Below are 18,255 nucleotides of genomic sequence, written 5' to 3'. Positions count from 1 at the left end.
TGAACATGAATTATCGCAGTAAGAACATGAAAATGGTTTATCCTTTGTGTGAATGCAAATGTGAGTGATTAAATTTGTCTTTTGTGAATTTTAATAGTTACAGTAAGAACATGATAATGGTTTTTCTTTAGTATGAATGCGAATTTTTGCCATTAAGCTTGACTTCTGCGAACATAGATAGTTACAGAAATTTAATTTCAGTCATAATATATTTATTAGAATAGGTTTTATTTAATTTCATTAGGGGTTAATACCTATGTTTACAAACAAATTACAATATGATTTGAAAATTTACCTGCTGTTTAGTTAGATGCCGGTGAGGCATCTGACTTTTGAAAAGACTACGGTGGGGCATGGCATAAAGAAAACTGGGAAACACTGCTTTACAGAGTAACACATGGAAAAGTTTTGTTTCAGTCTAAATAAGCATAAATTACTTAACTAGCCCAAACTTAGAACCTAATAACATAAATAATTGTGCTTGTAAATATTTGTTTTTTGTAGTAATTGTTGAAACAAAGTGTAACTTCTGTTCCTAAAAGTTCAGCGGTAAGGGAAATAATTACCCCAAAAGCTTATTTTGAAAGATAAAAATACAAAATAAATTAATAAAGACTTACAAGGTCTTAATAATTATTTTAATCACTGAACCTGTGGTGCACTGTACCACTGTAACCCACTGTACCACTGTACCACTGTAACCACTGTACCTGTGTACTTGTGGTAGAGGTAACTTATTTTTAAATTTGTTTTCTCCCATCAGCGGCCTTGTGCCCCGCTCCGTTGGTCCATTATGACTGCTTCAGACGGCGCTGCGAGCTCTCGTGCAGCTCCTTGCAGGAAGACGACCCTTGCCCCACCACCCCGGGAGTCTGCTTCTCGGGCTGCTTCTGTCCGGAGGGAATGGTCCGCAAGGGAGAGAACTGTGTCCCTCCCACAGAGTGCAGAGATTGTAAGTTTTTAAATATTAGATAATATCGATACAATAAAATGATTAGCTGATTTTTTTTTAAATAGGTAGTATATACACCATACATATTCCCAAACATACTTACACAAGTGTGTCTAAATACCACTTTATACTTATACCCTTTTATTATATTTATCGGCTTAAGACACATCAAAGAAACAAAAAAAATTCCTTCTTCATAATATTATAAAAATATGTTAATTACTGTCAAATTTACAACTTAGAAAACCAATGTTCCCCCCTTTTATTTTGTGTCATCATCCATTTCAGATAGTGTTGCCATTATCAAAATTGAAAATAAAATTGTTGGGTAAACACTTACTGCTATCAAATAGGTACCTCCCCACCCACCTTTTATTTATTTATTAATCAAACTGATATCAAGTACCTACTCACCCTTTCGTAATTTTTAACTATAATATTATTTTATCCAAAAAATAACGAATACATATTACAATTTTTTTATGTTTTATTTTTTAGGTGTCTGTGATGGGTTTGGAAAGCCCCAGTTCGTAACTTATGACAGACGCAACTTCACGTTTAACGGCAACTGTACCTACATTGCATCGAGGGATATATTATCCGGCGATGGGAAGCACGCCTTCCAAGTGTATGTTACTAATGGAGAGTGCCCCAATAATCCTGATGCTATTTGTACCGTGGCATTGCACATTGTTTTTGAAAACCATACCTTACACATACAGAAGAATGGTGATGAGGTATGTTTCTCAAACCTCTTCAATACTATTTAAAACAAAAATACTTAACCTTTTGTTGATGTCTGTATTTATTGTTCTTGAATTTTCAGCTAATAACGACTGTAGATGGCATGACGGTCAGACATTACCCAGTCCTCAATAAATGGCTTCATCTACAAGAAATCTCTGGCAATGATATCACGCTGTTGATTCCCTCTGTCCAGTTGGAGGTAAATTTTTAACTATAATTAATAACTTCCGCAGTCACGTATATGTATCCTCCTTTGTAGTAGAGGGGTAAGGCTTTCGACTAGCAAGCTGGAGGTTGCGGGTTCAAATCCGGGCGTGCGCAAGTAAATTTTACTTTATTAATTTGTGTTATTTCACAAATTACTCATTTAAAAGTATATTTGCGGCAAGTTTCAGAGTGGAGATACTCTCAGTATCGCCCTGGTGTAAGACCACTATTCAGAATTGAAACGTTGCGTTGCTTGAAATGGCTTTGGCCGTGTTTGGTGATCATAAGTGAATAGCCAGGTACTTCTCCACCTTCATCTTCCCCATTTCCTTCCCCTCCCCATTACCTTCAGCCGCACAACATACCCCAATTGGGGATGCTATAGTCTCACTGGCTCCAGTCGGTTGGAAGCAGTTGGGACTCTTGTGCGGTTTGGCATTAAAAAATATATGTATTTTAAATGTTCAGATATATCATCTACCTAAGTTCAATGAGCCAATAATTTCAAAATACGTTTTTTGGCGCTTTCATTAAATGGAAGTGCCAAATTTGAATTTCATTGAATTAAATTCAATGTTTTAGCAGCACAAGCAGCATTGATCAATAAACTAGAAGAGAATTGACCAATAGATCGCTTGTACTTGATCAAAGTCAATACTGCAAATGAACTATCCCCAATACTAATGCCAGCGGAGTGTGCATATTCTTGGATAGTTTTTGTCCTTCATGAACATTTTTACAAATGGAGTTTTCGCGATATTGTAAAAATTCTATAAAGGAATCAAATATGTCTGAACTGGTGGCAGAACCTCCTACCACTTCCTAACTAATTTAGCCAATTATTATTTAGTCTTTTAATATCTTTAAATATCCCCTTTAACCTCCTCTTCATCCATCAGGTGGCTTCCATTTTCCACAACATGGCCTTCACGATCAAGGTGCCCTCCATGTTGTACGGTGGAAAGATGGAGGGGCTGTGTGGCAACTGCGACGGGGATGCGGACAACGACCTCGGCCAGTCGGACGACGAGGTTCGTAAGTTCGGGCTCGGTTGGAGAGCGCCCCGGACGGAGCTGGAGCTGCTGGACATCCAGGAGGACAACTGCGTGGAGAAGCCAAAGGACGAGTGCTGGCCGCTACCGCCTGATCAAGACCCGTGCTTTAAGATCATGGACGACATGAAATTCGGAAAGGTAATTGACAAAACAATAGATTCTTTGAAGCAAACTGTATTTTACATAATAACATAGCAAGACTAGAAAAATTTAATAACCCAGATGCAATCATAGCCATGTTTGATGGCATTATAAAAGTAAGCTGACGTATGCTAGTGGTGTATGAATTCCGCACCAAACTAAATATATAAATTCTGGAACAAATCCAATAAATAAATCCTCAGGTATATCTATATGCAGATGCATAGAACTTATCCAAGGTTCACCCACCATATGGACTTATTTGAGGCAACAAATAGATTTAGCCTAGAAATCAGGCATTCTGCAAATCTTGCAATACTTAGTTTTAATATATGTAATTCATAGTTCTATTGATAGCCCATTCCTCTTGGAATGCTGTGGCTTGTATGTGTTGTCGCCACAACTTGTCGAAATACCACATGATGTTCTAGCACAACATAGAATGACAAGAGGAATGCTGCTATTGTGCTACAATATGAATGTATTGATATTCTTGTAGTGCCATCCGGTGGTGGATCCAATCCCCTTCTTGTCTTCTTGTCAGCAAGACCTGTGTTCCATCCACAAGCAACTAGGCCTGTGTGTCAGCTTGGAAGCATACGCTCGACAGTGTGAGAGAGCTGGCATCTGTCTTGATTGGAGAAGAGAGGACTTCTGCCCTTACAAATGGTAATTTCTTTATTCAAGTATTATGAAAGTCATATTTTATTCAATAATAAAATTATGTAGGACCCGTTGTTGAACTTGAACAATTTACCAAATTTAAAGGTTAAAATTTAAGTTTTCTGAAAGTTCTGTTAATACTTCATCATGGGCTAGTTGTTTCACAGTACTTGGATAATAACAGAACTTGAATTAGAATATTAACTTTGAAATTTGATGAATTGTTCAAAATTCTGTTAAACAATCCGTCAGTAGTGTATTAGCGTTGATACTGAAATACAAAATAACCATGTAAATTTTTATTCGATTTTCAGTGAAAATGATTTGACATATGAATCATGCGGTCTGGGCTGTCAGATAACTTGTGAAAATTACGAGAAATATACCAAGAAACCCTCATCCTGTCATCTGCCAAAATCAGAAGGTTGCTTTTGTCCTGAGGGAAAGGTACATAATGTGTTAATCTATCAAAATAATTATTATTCAACATTTATCTTTTTATGAACTTGAAAACTAATTTATTTCTAAAAACTCCCAACAGGTGGCAGTGAACAACACTTGCATCAAGCACAGCAAGTGCTTCCCTTGCGACTCTGCAGGCCACTACGTGGGCGATACGTGGCAGGTGGACGAGTGCACCTCGTGTTCGTGCAGTAAGAAGGGGGGAGTGACGTGCGTGGAGCGCTCGTGCGCGCAGGCCTCATCGTGCGCCCCCGGCCTGGTGGCTCAGCAAATCGCCAAGCCCGCTGGACAGTGCTGCCCTGAATTTATTTGCAGTGAGTAACAATACCTCATATTTTTAAACAGTTCAGTTTCCAACCTAAATTATAAAACGGTTTCTTCCTTATACAATCCACCATCGTTTGTAAGCTCGCCGAATCGGCATTGTTATTATTTCTCAAACAGGTTTTTGGCGTGTACTATATTATTGTTTCTGTTTCTATAATTGCAGTTGTGGTGCCGACCGACAGGCCACATTGTGATGAACCTGTCAAAATGGAATGCGGATTTGGACAAATTCTGAAGTTGGAAACTGCGGCTACCAGGTGTCCCACATTTGTTTGCCGTGAGTTTAATAGCTACCCAATAATAATAATACAAAGTAACTGTTGCATCTCCAGGTTTTCTCAAAAACTCTCTTAAAAAATAAAACTCCGGCACAACAAAACACGGACTTTTAATGTGATAGATTGACAATTGGCTCTGATATGTTAATTAGCAGACGGTTCTTACCTAGACGGAGGTTCCTACCTTATTTATCGTACACTCAGTCTCTACAATACTCGACATCTTTGGGTAACCTAAGTTCATTCCACTGAGTTGTTATAAAATATGAAGTTAACAAAATCGTATGTCTGCTTGTGACGTTTTAATATATCGTGTTTGTCAACATTTGACTACAGTATTCACAGTTACACACCTATTCCCTTTGAAACCTTTAGTAATACATATTATTACAAAAATAATAATAGGAGAATGTCGTTGACTAAAGAGACAAAGCTGCCCACAAGGGCGAGGGGAACTAACCAAGTTGCGCGGAGCAGGGGGAGAGGCGTGGGCGTGCCTTTTTCAGTGATTTCTCAATAAATGAATCAGACAGTATACAGGCACTTCGCATTGTAATACTTAATTTCACCATATAGTGTGCGAAAATATAATTTGCTTACAAATTACTAGCCCTTTTTACAATGGCGTGTAAATTGCTGGCTGTGTAAAAAACCTTAACTAGAAATCCCCCAAATCTGGTGAACAAAAGTTCGGGCTTGTTTCCAAATCTGACTATTTGGTTACACTATTTAGTTAGATACTTTTAATTTCTTTATTATTTATGTTTGATTATTTCTATCTAACACGACGCAGAATGCAAGCCACTGGATGAGTGTGACTCCGTCCTACCGGATAACGAGGTGGAGCTCCTGGAGCCGGGAATGGAGCGCGTGGTAGACTCCTCGGGCTGCTGCCCGCAGGTTTCGCTGGTCTGTAAGCCCGAAAAGTGCCCCGCAGCCCCCAAGTGCCCCCCTCACCACAAGCCCCGACCCAATCACAAGGACAAGGAGTGCTGCCCCACCTACACCTGCGGTAATTATCATGTTACTAGTTGTTACCGGTGAAACTGTAACATGCATAGTTACACTATTAAAAATGGCCTGCAAAACTTAGCCATATAAAATAAGATATGGGTTGTCTGAATTTGAAAAGATTGTTTTTTTAAATTTTATCATTTCCCCGAAACATATATGTACATCGGTTCTGAAAAATACAATACTTAGGATGAGTAGTTTCACCAAATTTGAACAATTCATTAAATTTCAAAGTTAAAATTCAAGTTCTGTAAAAGTTTTATTAAAATTCTATTATTATTTCATCATGGGCAGGTTGTTTCACAGTACTTGGATAGTTACAGAACTTTAATAGGGCTTTCACAGAACTTTTTTTTTTTTTTTTTTTTCAAACAACTTGAATATTAACTTTGAAATTTTATGAATTGTTCAAGTTCTGTCAAACACCCGCCTTTAGGTTGTTTACAATTCTCACTTTTCCACAACCGTTATCCTTGACAGTCGTCACAATTTGATCAACAGCAGAAACGGGCTGAGAATCAGTCTTAAATGGTGATTCCCCCCCCACCTCATTAAATATAGTACTTATGTGAATCTGTATGTAAGTATGCAGTATTTATTTTTATTCAATTTTATAGAACCTCCAACTGACAAGTGTTTGTATGACATGGAATATGAATCCTCTCCTTTGGGAGGAGAAACCAAGAAACCCACTGGACAAGTTGAAACTATTCCCAAATCGGTAAGCATTATATTTTTGACATCTATTTAAAAAAAATGTTAACAAATTCTAATACTTTCATGGAATTCCATCGTTTTGAATTGCGAAGATACAGTATTGAATTCTGTATCCTATGGCGTTTCAATATCTTTCTGACATTTTTAATTTAGCAATTCAGTAATGAATTCTGATATGTGTGTTTTTCTGTTTGTTTTCAGATGGGCGCAACGTGGCAGGATGGCCCCTGTCGCTCTTGCCTCTGCAAGAAACTCGGAGGTTCCAGTAAGACCAGCACTAAAGCAGTCCTAAGGGCCGTTTGCTCCGTCACACAGTGTCCGGCCATCCCCGAGTTAGACGACTTTGTCACAGAGTCCGTTGGAATCCCCTTCACTTGCTGTCCCAAGCCTAAGTACTCTGCCTGCAAATACGACGGAACCGTTTACAAGGTACCCCGAATACTTTAATCATTGTTTGAATTGTGTATTAAATTTGAAATTATGTAATTAATAGTTTTCGAATGTGACTAAATATGTTTATTTATTATAGATCGGCGAAGAATGGAAGTCCGACACAAACCCTTGCGTAATTTACAAATGCTCTGAAAAAGAAGACGGTACCTTGGAGAAGAAAACAATAGTCAAACAATGCGATAAGAATTGTCAGCAGGTGAATATGCTGTTTTTTTTTTACAATCCAGAGTATCCTTACCATATTATTTAGCTGTACCGGCTGCGAGGAGAGACTGGGCCTGCAATGGACGGAGCCACTGAAGTGGCACTGGACAGGGATGCATTGAGATGCATTTTCAAAGCGCATCTCCCCTCATCTCAGGTCCCCAATGCGACTAGGAAAAGAGAAAGAAAATTTTGATCTTTACTATCCTAAATTAATTTAGCCTGGTAATGTTATGTAGAAGAAATAATCTTACTTAAAATCTAATTTTTTGTTTCAGGGCTGGAAGTATAACCCTTCTCCAGACCCGGACAAGATTTGTTGTGGACAATGTACTCCTGAGGCCTGCATCGTCAGTGGTTTGGAACGTAAAATCGGAGAAAAATGGACTTCTAAAGATTTCTGCACAGATTACGTCTGCCTCAATAAAAATGGAACTGTGAGTTCTTAAAATCTTAAAGTTAGACAATTATGAAATCTATGATAATTTTTGACCCTTACAAATATGTTTAGTTTCTCTTTATTTTATGTCAATTTTCCTTCTAGCTCCAAGTGCAGTCTACGGCGGTATCCTGTCCAGCTGTCAGTAAGAACATGAGAGAGCAGTTTGAATTGGAAGAGACACCGGTAGAAGGAAAGTGCTGCAAGACAGTTAAAGCCGTCGCTTGTAAAGTTGACGGAAAAATATACAAGGTGCGTTAAATACTTACAAACGTTATTCTATCATTGTAATTGTAATCATTAAAGTTTCAGGATCTTGTTAACTCCATGTTCATGCAACTGGTGCCTATGTCAGACCACGCTATACGCATCAAGCGACTTTTGGGTGTGGCCTTTACTGATTATGTTGTAGTGTCACACGAAAGTATCCTATGGCAGGAGAAGTGGTTGGATCAATTGGGGAACTGCCGTGGAATATCATTTCTTAGTACTTGATCTGTCACTTTTACAGCTGACAACTGCGTGAGACAGTTGTATATATAATACTTATGCATAATATATGGTAAATTATATAGAGCATGTCCTGCATGCATAGGATTGTTCCATTTCAAATACAACTGTCATTAACTGCTTCATCCTTTTAAACGAGTCACGCTCGCGCGCTAAATGCATTCCAATTTCCGCTAACCCGAGTGACACTCGCCGGTTTCGACTTGCAGCGTTCTATTTTTAGCTAACACGCAAACGCTAGCGAAAGTTAGCGATATATAAATTTTTACTCAATACTGTTTGAATTTGCCTGCAGCTCTACTGCATCGGTCGTGTTTTTGAGCTGCTTATTTCATTCTTATTTATATTTTAATTGAAAAATGTATAAACTACGAATAAAAAATTTAAAAAAACCTGATCTTTTTAAAAGTATTAAAAATCCTAGCATTAATTGGTTAAAATAAACAATGTTAGGTTAGAATAGTTTTTGTTAGCTTAAAGATAATGTCATAAATGGAATTTCAAATTTAAGCTAGTCTCACATAAGGCATCTTGGCATTTTTGAGACTAACATTACACAAACAACTACATATCATAATAAACTAGGTTAGGTTAGGATAGCTTGTGTCGTTGCGTAACGTTACTGTTTTATTTTCTTTTGTTTTCAGATTGGTAAGGTTTGGAAATCTGACAGCGACCCTTGTGTCTCATTCACTTGCGTGAAGAAGGAAGATGGAACTTTAGAAAAGCAAATGTCCGTCAAGCAATGCGAAGTGAAATGTAAACAGGTCAGTTTCCAGAATTTCTATTTCAATAAAACGATGAAATTATAATTTAATATGAGTATAATTATGTTTGAGAACCAATATTAATATTTTTCCTTTGACAGGGTTGGAAGTACAGTCCGTCCAACAAACCCGAGACGATCTGTTGCGGAGAGTGTTTGCCCGTTGCTTGTGTGGTGTCCGGGGTAGAGAGGAAGATAGGTGAAGAATGGACCTCTGACGATTTCTGCACCAAATACATTTGCCTCAATAAGAATGGAGTCGTAAGTTACATAAAAAAAATATTGCAGTATTTATTATTCATTTTCCTACTTTATAAATTCTTGTAAATTTATTATCAGGTTGCTTTTCTGCAATGTATTATTTCAGGGTTATGATCCTGCGATAGTTACCTTCTCTGTGGTTATTTATTTAATTTTGGTTTTAAGAGCTTTTACATAGGAACGGTAAAATTATACAGTTTTTTTTCTTTATTTTTATGCATAACCAAACTGCCACAGCAAAAATCTTTTGTATTTATTTAGTTCATAATTTGAAGGTGTCCTATGACTCAGCATAATTATTTCCCTCCATTAGTATTCTGGGCAGTGAGAAAATAATGTAAAATAAAAGCAAAGCAAAATAATGTTGCCAGACTTATTAATTAGTTAACTGAATCTGAACATTCTTGCGTATCTTCACAAAGGCAATAATTATTTTTTCTTGGAAATAAACTTGTCTTTTTTTTCAGCTCCAAGTCCAGTCAGTAGGAGTAACCTGCCCGCCCGTTAGCAAAATCATGAGGGAAGACTTTGAGCTGGAAGAAACGCCCGTGACAGGACAGTGTTGCAAGAAGGTGAAACCCGTCGCCTGCAAAGTGCAGGACAAAGTATACAAGGTAAGCTTCATACAATTCTGGCAACACAATCGTGAGGGAAGATTTTGAGCTGGAAGAAACGCCCGTACTCCTACTGCCATCATTAAAAGAGGAAGATGCAATGATGGAGGACTTAGCTAGCTAAGGAATTGAACCCAGAACTCTTGGGTGGGAACCTGACGCATTTCTCAACTCGGACACTAACTAGTTTTCTTACGTGGTTTTTCACTGAATATATGAAGGCAGCAGCCATAGAATAAAGAAGAACACAAGAAACGCCGTGTGGACTTGTTTCGGGATCCAAAAATTTGGCCAATCGGAACTTAACTTTGACGGCCGGCGTGGTCTAGTGGTATACGCTTTTGACTACAGATCCGAAGGTCGCTGGTTCGAACCCGGCGTGCGCAAATAAATTTTATTTGATTAATTTGTGTTATTTCACAATTAATATATTTCACAATTAATTAATTAAAAATAATATATAGTATATTTGCGGCACGTTCCAGAGTGGAAGATACTCTCAGTATCGCCCTGGTGTAAGACCACCATTCAGAATTGAAACGTTGCTTGAAATGGCTTTAGCCGTGTTTGGTGACCAGATCTGAATAGCCAGGTACTTCCCCACCTTCCTCTTCCCCATCTCCCTCCCCTCCCCAATACCCTCAGCCTCACAACATACCCCAATTGGGGATGCCATAGTCTCACTGGCTCCAGACGGGAGCAGTTGGGACTCTTGTGCGGTAATACTGTAAAAAAAAAAAAAAAACTTAAATTTCCAATACAAAACTGTGTTTCACCGCGATTACGATATTCAAATAGGGTGGATATTGTACTAAATCAGTGGTGACATTTGTTTCCAATCAAAATTATATGGAAAGCACTCCTAGTTTTCATCTTTATTCTATGGCGGCAGCGAACCTGTTAAAGTTATTTAGGTAAAGTGCATGCCGAATAACGACATATTTTCAATATTAAATAAATATGTAATTATGTTCCAGGTTGGAGAGCAGTGGGCTTCAGATACAGATCCATGTGTATCCTTCGTCTGTGATGCTAAGGGTGATGGCACTCTAGAGAAGCATACTAAAATCACACAGTGCGAAACAAATTGCAAAAAGGTACATTTACAAACAAAATAATCATGCTTCATGGATTGTAGAGTAATCAACTGAATGATTTAATTACATACATTTTTCTCCTTTAGGGATGGAAGTATAACCCGTCTCCCAAACCATACCGTAAGTGCTGTGGAGAGTGTCTGGCCGTGTCCTGTATGGTGTCCGGAGTTGAAAGGAAGATTGGAGAGGAATGGACCTCGGAAGACCTCTGCACCAAGTTCACATGTCTGAACAAGAATGGATCTGTTAGTACAACAAAAATATAATTGTAGTATTTGTCATTAAAACGATTGAATTTTTTTATCATGGAAGATGGTTGATTAATAATAATAATTGTTATTTTTCTTCAGCTCCAAGTCCAGTCCATGGAAGTGTCCTGCCCGACAGTCAGCAAGAACATGAGAGAAGAGTTTGAGCTGAAGGAAACAGCGGTCGAAGGACAATGCTGCAAGAAAGTTGTGCCTGTGGCTTGCAAAGTCGAAGGAAAAATATTCAAGGTGCAGTTTTAAACCATCGATTAACTTATGATACATTATTTAATGTGCAGATTTAAACCATCAATTAATTCATGATACATTATTCTATGATAACCACTCAAGCAATAGCTTCCAAAATTTAGGTAGCACGGCTAATGGCCTTGAGCGATAGTTACCCAAATTTGGGTAGCTAGATTAGGTAGGTAGATTTTTATGAATTAAAATTAATTTATTTTATCAGCTAATTTGTTTAGTTGCTAGCTTGACTAAGCTTCTATCAAAAACCAAAAGATGTCACTAATGTTCCTGTCATGGAATATTCTAGGCTTCTTTTTATATTGTCTGCTTGTATAGCAAATCTTCTTTTTTTATTTGTTTGTATACTAATGCTTTTATGCCCTCTCTAGATTGGCGAAGAATGGAAGTCTTCAAGCGATCCGTGTGTTTCCTTCATGTGTACCTCCAAAGAAGGTAACTTCTTAGAGAAGCAGATGAAAGTGAAACAATGCGATAAGAGGTGTAAACAGGTATGTCTAACATGCATAAAATACTTGCTAATGAATTTAAATATTTTAACAAACTGTAACAAGAATTTAAATTTCCCCAGGGCTGGAAGTACAGTCCATCCAACAAACCCGACGCCTGCTGCGGAGAGTGCCTGCCTGTGGCTTGTGTGGTATCTGGAGTAGAGAGGAAGATTGGAGAAGACTGGACATCAGAAGATTTCTGCAACAAGTATACCTGCCTTAACAAAAATGGAGTGGTGAGTTCAAAGAAGTAACACATATAATATAGTAAACCTGTACTATATGTATCAACCTATCCTAAACCAAAATTCATGTAATATGATGAGAGCATTTTCTGTTCCTCCAGCGAAATGCACATCATCTTTTTATGAGTATGTTTTCAATAAGATGTATGACAGTCCCTACATATATATCTGAATTCAACTCGAAACTTCATCTTTCACAAATTTAATACAAAATTAGAGAGGCACTTCTTGTTCCTGGCAGCCACACACATATTCTCGCTGTGCATTATTCACTGTCTTGCAATGAATAAATGTGTTGTACATCATGTACCTATATAATATGTGTTATGTAAGAATTTGAATTATATATTTAAAGTATACATTGTGTAATGTTTGTGTCTATTCCAGCTCCAAGTTCAGTCAGTGAAGGTGAACTGCCCGGCTATTAGCGAGAAGATGAGGGAAGACTTTAAGGTAGAGGTAAAGCCAGTGGAAGGAGAGTGTTGCCCAAAAATCAAGACTACGGCTTGCAGGGACAAAGGGCAGACATATGAGGTTAGTACTTGTCATTTTAAAAAGCGGACATATTATTTGTGACGTCAAGTAGTCATTTATATTCAATTTTTATTGCAACAACTTTTCAAGGTTAAAAATCTAAACAAAATTGATTCCCGGTTGAGACCGTTATCTTTTTATTTTTCTGTATCTTGTTCTGTTTCATGATTCCTTTAGATTTATTAGTATAATATTATTTATTAAAAAATATTCTTCTTCAATGATATCGTCATTTATATGTTGCCGTATTTACAAAAATCACCTTGAGCATTCAGTTTTGCATTCGCCCGCGCTCATTCAAAGAATCATACCTCTGATTATTAATAGGGAAACATAAAAACTACTTACTGTGGTTTAAAGCCAATGAATCCATCGAACTCCGTCATTTTATAAAAAATAGGTTTTATAAAATGTAGGTTTTATAAAAAAAAAATCATAAAAAAAACCATATACCTAAATTTAGGCAGCCATGAATGATGAGACCTAAATATGGGTAGCCATCGTTCGACTGGTTAATTAATTTATCGGATTTTTTATTATATTGTGTTTTTGATTACAACGATTAAATATTTCAGATTGGGGCCAAATGGGTATCTGCTGATGATCCTTGCGTAGTATTGACTTGCGTATTGAATGATGGAGATAGCTCACTAGAGAAACAAACAACTACGTTGCAGTGCGAGAAGAAATGCAAGCAGGTAATACCATAAATACTAACTCCATAGCTTAGCGGGTTCCATTCCCGCCCAGCACAAAAATACATTAACAAAATGTTTTTCACTATGCATACTACATTGGTGCTGCCTACGTATTCTGCTAGATGTGTTGATTAACAGTTTCGCTGCCACAAAATTTTGAGGACGTAAACAAACTAAACCCGTACCAATTGTGTTGAATTTGGTGTTCACTTTGACCCCACCATATAAAAGAAGGAGAAACTATAATAACGAATATTGATTAGTCAATAAATAAATTAATGTAACTGTCGTTAATTACAATGATTGGATTATTTCTTTTCTTTTTCGTGGGAAAATCATCTTAAGGGCGCTTTACAACTTAATTTATTTAAGGCGATGCACTACGTCGTGTAATATTTTAAATTGAGCCGCTATCAATAACAACCCTTAAGTAGATGGCAATAAGGTTTAAATTCCCGCTTAACACCATCCGCCTGTTTTGATTTATGTAAGAAAAAAACATGGCCAAAAAGTGCCTTTTATTTTATTTTGTGGATGTTCAGGCATAAATATTTAATTTTTTTTCGATCATTTTATAAATAACTTAATTTGCCACATTATACAATAAAATCATAACCGAAAATGGGTTCGAAAGTAGGAGATTTTGAACCTTAAAGCAGTTTTCAGAGGCCTTATACATTATTTTTTTCTGGGCTTATAAAAAGACTTATCTAAAAAATACTCGATTATTTCAAAGGCCAAGATGTATTCTACTCGCAGTATTTAATTAAAGCATCTGAAACATTTCTAGGCGACCAAATTTTCAAACCAAAAACACATGATTTTGCATTACTACGTATGGCATCGCCTTAACCTATAACTTATCACTTATATATTACTAATAACTTATAGCTAGTGACTTATAACTATGTAGTCATTTAAAACTAATAAATATTTATGACTAATATCCCGAGCGGTCCGCCATGCGAGGGCTGACACTTTTTTTGTAATATGTAACTTAGTTGTTTTTTGCAAAATTATGTTCTTTTAAATTGTACCCCTCTTGACAGATATGTTTACATATTATTTATAAAATCGTGTATATCTACTTGTGTAAATGGTGAAATTTTTCTCTTTTGTTATAATTATATTCTCGTTAAATTTTATTGTAATTTTCAACTAAATAATTATTATGAGGTATTCGTCAAAATAAAAATAACTCTTGATGTGTTTCTCAAAATAAAAATAAATGTTTCTGTAAATAAATACAGTAGGTGAATTTTGAAAATGAACAGATAAAAAATCAATGTTTGTAAGTGACGAAATGACTAGTTAGTATAATATTAAGATACATTATTTCCTTGTCAAGCGAATAAAATTAATTTTATTTTGCTAGGAGCATTTTTTAAGTGCTGTGAACTACTAGCAAATTCACCGTGGAATCGCTGCCATTCGAAGGGTTAATACATAATTGGCCTGGACACTAAACTGACACAAAAGATAGAAGTCTAAACATTAGTTCTACCAAAACTAATTATTGTTTTTATTCCTCGTAGGGTTGGAAGTATAAGCCATCCTCCTCCCCCAAGGAGGTGTGCTGTGGGGAGTGCGTACCCGTGGCGTGTGTCGTTGATGGCAAGGAAAAGAAGATCGGGGAAGAATGGACCTCCATTGACCACTGCACTAACTTCTTCTGTCTCAACAAAACTGGAACGGTTAGAAACATGTGTTATTTATGTACATCATATTTGAATTATTTGACTAACGGTATTACAAATTAATGTCTAAAACTTGTTTATATTCAAAGCAAGTTGGATCAAACTTTTTGTAAAATTTAAAATTTACTGTGGTAAATTTTAATATAATAAATAATTTAAAATAAGTCTGTTTGAATTTCGTGAATGTATAAATGTAAATCTTGGAAGAGGAAATTAATCCCCTTCCCGACAATCGATCAAGCTGAAACTTGGCAGATAGACTCGTTGTTGATGACAATGCACTTTATCATTTTTGGTGGTAATCACGCATACACACGTGAACATATACGCATTTATCTGAAATTGAATGACATTACAGCAATTAATATACTAGATAAATGTTGGTGCTACCCAGAGATGTGCAAAATGGGTACCCAAAACCATTTGAAATGCAAAATGGAGATGGGTCAAAACTTTTCCATTTTAAAATGCAAAATGCAAAATGGTTTTTAGAAAAGCATTTCAAATGCAAAATGCAAAGTACCTATTTTCAAAATGCATTGAAAATGCAAAATGGTTTCTCAGGTCAAACAATTAAAATAATTATAGAATTTTTAAACAATTTTGTCATAATAATGGACATCAATGTAGAACAAACATTATACATGATGGTAAATCCATAAACACCACGACTACAGATTATGAAACCACAAAAAATTTGCATGGGACAAATTTGCCAACATAAAAACATAGAAACTGCTATCTAACATTTAATATTACAGCGTCATGGCCCCATGTTCAGTATTTGAATCAGTATTGTATTTGTAATGGTATCACTCAATTGCCAGGGCTCCTACCAGGGAGCAACTTGATAAATGTAAATTATCTCTCAAAGTGAGGTTGAGGACCGACTGATATTTGGGGCTTATGAAAAAAAGATGAGTGGAGATGGTAGGAAGAATGTTGCAAAAAAGCATTTAAAATGGAAATGCATTGAGAAAAGCATTGAAAATGCAAAATGGAAAATACCCATTTTGCATTTCTATTTGAAATGGATTTATTTGAAATAAAGCACATCTCTGATATTAGATTATAAAATAATCATATTGGAATAATTATTATTAACTATGCAATTGTTCTAGCTCCAAGTGCAAGCAGTCAGTGTCTCGTGTCCTAAGGTGCCCAAACTGATGCAAGAAGAATTTGTAGTGGAGATGATTCCAGTGGAAGGAAAATGCTGCAAAAAAATTGTTCCCGTCTCTTGCAAAGTCGACGGCGAAATATACAGGGTAAGTTGTGAAGAAGTGCATAAAATTGGGGTATGTTGTGAAGCTAGCTAGTTAGTGGGGAGGAAAATGAGATGTGGAAGAGGAAGATGGATTAGAAAAAAATGCAGATTAAGTTGAAAAAGTAATACATGGGGCAAGTTGGGAATTATGAAGGCCTAGTTAGAATCTTATTTTTTTCACACTTTTTCATATATTTAAGTGCTTTTAATTGCTTTTTCATAGTTTCAAGTGTCAATAATCAATGGAAAAATAAAGTAATGATATATTTATTATTTTTTTGACACATTATGTTTGAACAATGCTAAATTTAAAAAAAATATTGCAAATATTTTCGATGTCGATTGAACAGGTGTCAGGGACAAGTGTTCCCCTTGCAGTAACCATGTTTTGTACCTGTACAAAACTTGCGAGACATTTTCTAAGCCCAGCCATAAATCAGTATGCCGCACTCAAGAGGCATAAAGTCTCATGCCAATATATCGGCATACCGTACATAAACCTACAGGGTTAAAAGTAGTGATCTCAAAAATGATGTATGTATATTATATAGGCTTCAAAATTATTGCATTGGTTGCTACTGATGAACTAAAGCACTAAACAAGTAGTTTATTTATGTATCCCCTTTCAGGAGGGCTCATCGTGGCGTGCGCCTGACGGAGATCCGTGCAAGAATGTGACGTGTACGCGCGACGCGGGTGGCGAACTGGTCCGGACTGAGAGCACGGAGAGCTGCCGCACCGACTGCTCCGTGGGCTGGGACTACCAAGCAGCAACAGACCCGCACACATGCTGCGGCCAGTGCGTGCAGACCGCCTGTGTCGTGGAGGAGGTGCTCTACAAAGCTGGTTAGTAATTAACTAACTAAGGCTGTTTCTTCACATGGGCCAGGCAGAAAGAATGGACCGCCACATAACTCTGTCTGGCACACACTCCTTGCCTCATTCACATTCATACATTCTCTTCATTTATTCTGACTCTTGACATGGCCCGACTTATGCCATAGCTATTTATTTTCTCATAAAACTATTAGCACATTTTAGTACAACTATTATATTAGCCATAGTCTCAATTATATTATGTTCCTTCCGCTGAGAGTCCCGCCAATGGTACCTCTCTTCTCTTGCAGAATTATCTCAAAAAACATAATGCCATCTCGTTTATTGTATGACCCGTATAGAGACAGAAGATATAATACTGGACATTTAACGAATTGACCCATCGTAGGTATCTGTAGAATGGGAGCTTCTAATTGAAATGTTAGATGTCACCAGCACCTCTGCCGTTGCCCGATATTCAAATTATTAAGAATATGACTAGAGATGGCAAAATTTCGTTTTAACTAAAAACGCGAAAAAATATTTATGCTTCTTCTAACTCAGCAAACTTATGGTTCGAAAATATTTATGGTTCGAAAATAGGGCATTTATAAGTTTTCTTTCCGTTTCAAGGCATTTGAAAGTGTTTCCAGTGATTTCTATTTCGCGAATTAATGCGAAAGACGTGATTTTGGCCGTATTTCATCTAAATTATTCTATTTAGCGAAATAGGCGCGAATTTCCCGAAAATACCGGGTGTTAAAATAATATGTGAGAATTTCAAAACATCGATATTTACATTACGATTTTTTATAATTTTGTTACTATTTTATGTGTAAATATTTAATATTTTTGTACTGTAGGTTAAAATTGCTTTTTGACATAACACAAATTGTGCGAAATAAATGACGCCTATTGATGTTAATCGCAATCTGCATTTGTTGTGTTTGTGTTCGACCCGTACTTAGAGTTTCCTTCCTTATTCATTTAATATTAAAATTAATTATTTATAATCTTTCACATGGAAATGTTTGCAAATGAAGGTTAAACATATATTTTACCAAAAATACTTAAAATATGCGCTAAAA

At 36.5% G+C, this 18,255-nt stretch overlaps 1 protein-coding gene across 1 annotated transcript in view; it reads left to right on the top strand.

Annotated features, from left to right (window-relative positions):
• The window catches only part of LOC149422062 (hemocytin-like), a 66,699-nt gene that overhangs the window by 42,217 nt on the left and 6,227 nt on the right, over nt 1–18,255 (top strand). Inside the window, exons 35-61 of the mRNA XM_089634272.1 lie at nt 764–952; nt 1,451–1,689; nt 1,779–1,898; nt 2,806–3,099; nt 3,602–3,771; nt 4,080–4,212; nt 4,307–4,541; nt 4,718–4,831; nt 5,626–5,844; nt 6,464–6,567; nt 6,765–6,992; nt 7,093–7,212; nt 7,499–7,657; nt 7,765–7,911; nt 8,817–8,936; nt 9,038–9,196; nt 9,664–9,810; nt 10,788–10,907; nt 10,994–11,152; nt 11,258–11,404; nt 11,791–11,910; nt 11,991–12,146; nt 12,543–12,689; nt 13,265–13,387; nt 14,923–15,081; nt 16,206–16,352; nt 16,981–17,197. Of these exons, the coding sequence (XP_089490398.1) occupies nt 764–952; nt 1,451–1,689; nt 1,779–1,898; nt 2,806–3,099; nt 3,602–3,771; nt 4,080–4,212; nt 4,307–4,541; nt 4,718–4,831; nt 5,626–5,844; nt 6,464–6,567; nt 6,765–6,992; nt 7,093–7,212; nt 7,499–7,657; nt 7,765–7,911; nt 8,817–8,936; nt 9,038–9,196; nt 9,664–9,810; nt 10,788–10,907; nt 10,994–11,152; nt 11,258–11,404; nt 11,791–11,910; nt 11,991–12,146; nt 12,543–12,689; nt 13,265–13,387; nt 14,923–15,081; nt 16,206–16,352; nt 16,981–17,197 (4,392 nt within the window). The remainder of the gene's footprint in view (nt 1–763; nt 953–1,450; nt 1,690–1,778; nt 1,899–2,805; nt 3,100–3,601; nt 3,772–4,079; nt 4,213–4,306; nt 4,542–4,717; nt 4,832–5,625; nt 5,845–6,463; nt 6,568–6,764; nt 6,993–7,092; nt 7,213–7,498; nt 7,658–7,764; nt 7,912–8,816; nt 8,937–9,037; nt 9,197–9,663; nt 9,811–10,787; nt 10,908–10,993; nt 11,153–11,257; nt 11,405–11,790; nt 11,911–11,990; nt 12,147–12,542; nt 12,690–13,264; nt 13,388–14,922; nt 15,082–16,205; nt 16,353–16,980; nt 17,198–18,255) is intronic.

The sequence above is a fragment of the Hesperophylax consimilis genome, chromosome 8 (genome assembly GCF_061612785.1).
Source record: "Hesperophylax consimilis isolate HC1 chromosome 8, BYU_Hcon_1.0, whole genome shotgun sequence".
Lineage (NCBI taxonomy): Eukaryota > Metazoa > Arthropoda > Insecta > Trichoptera > Limnephilidae > Hesperophylax > Hesperophylax consimilis.
The sequence above is the reverse complement of the archived record's forward strand: the minus strand, read 5'-3'. Positions and strand labels throughout refer to the sequence as shown.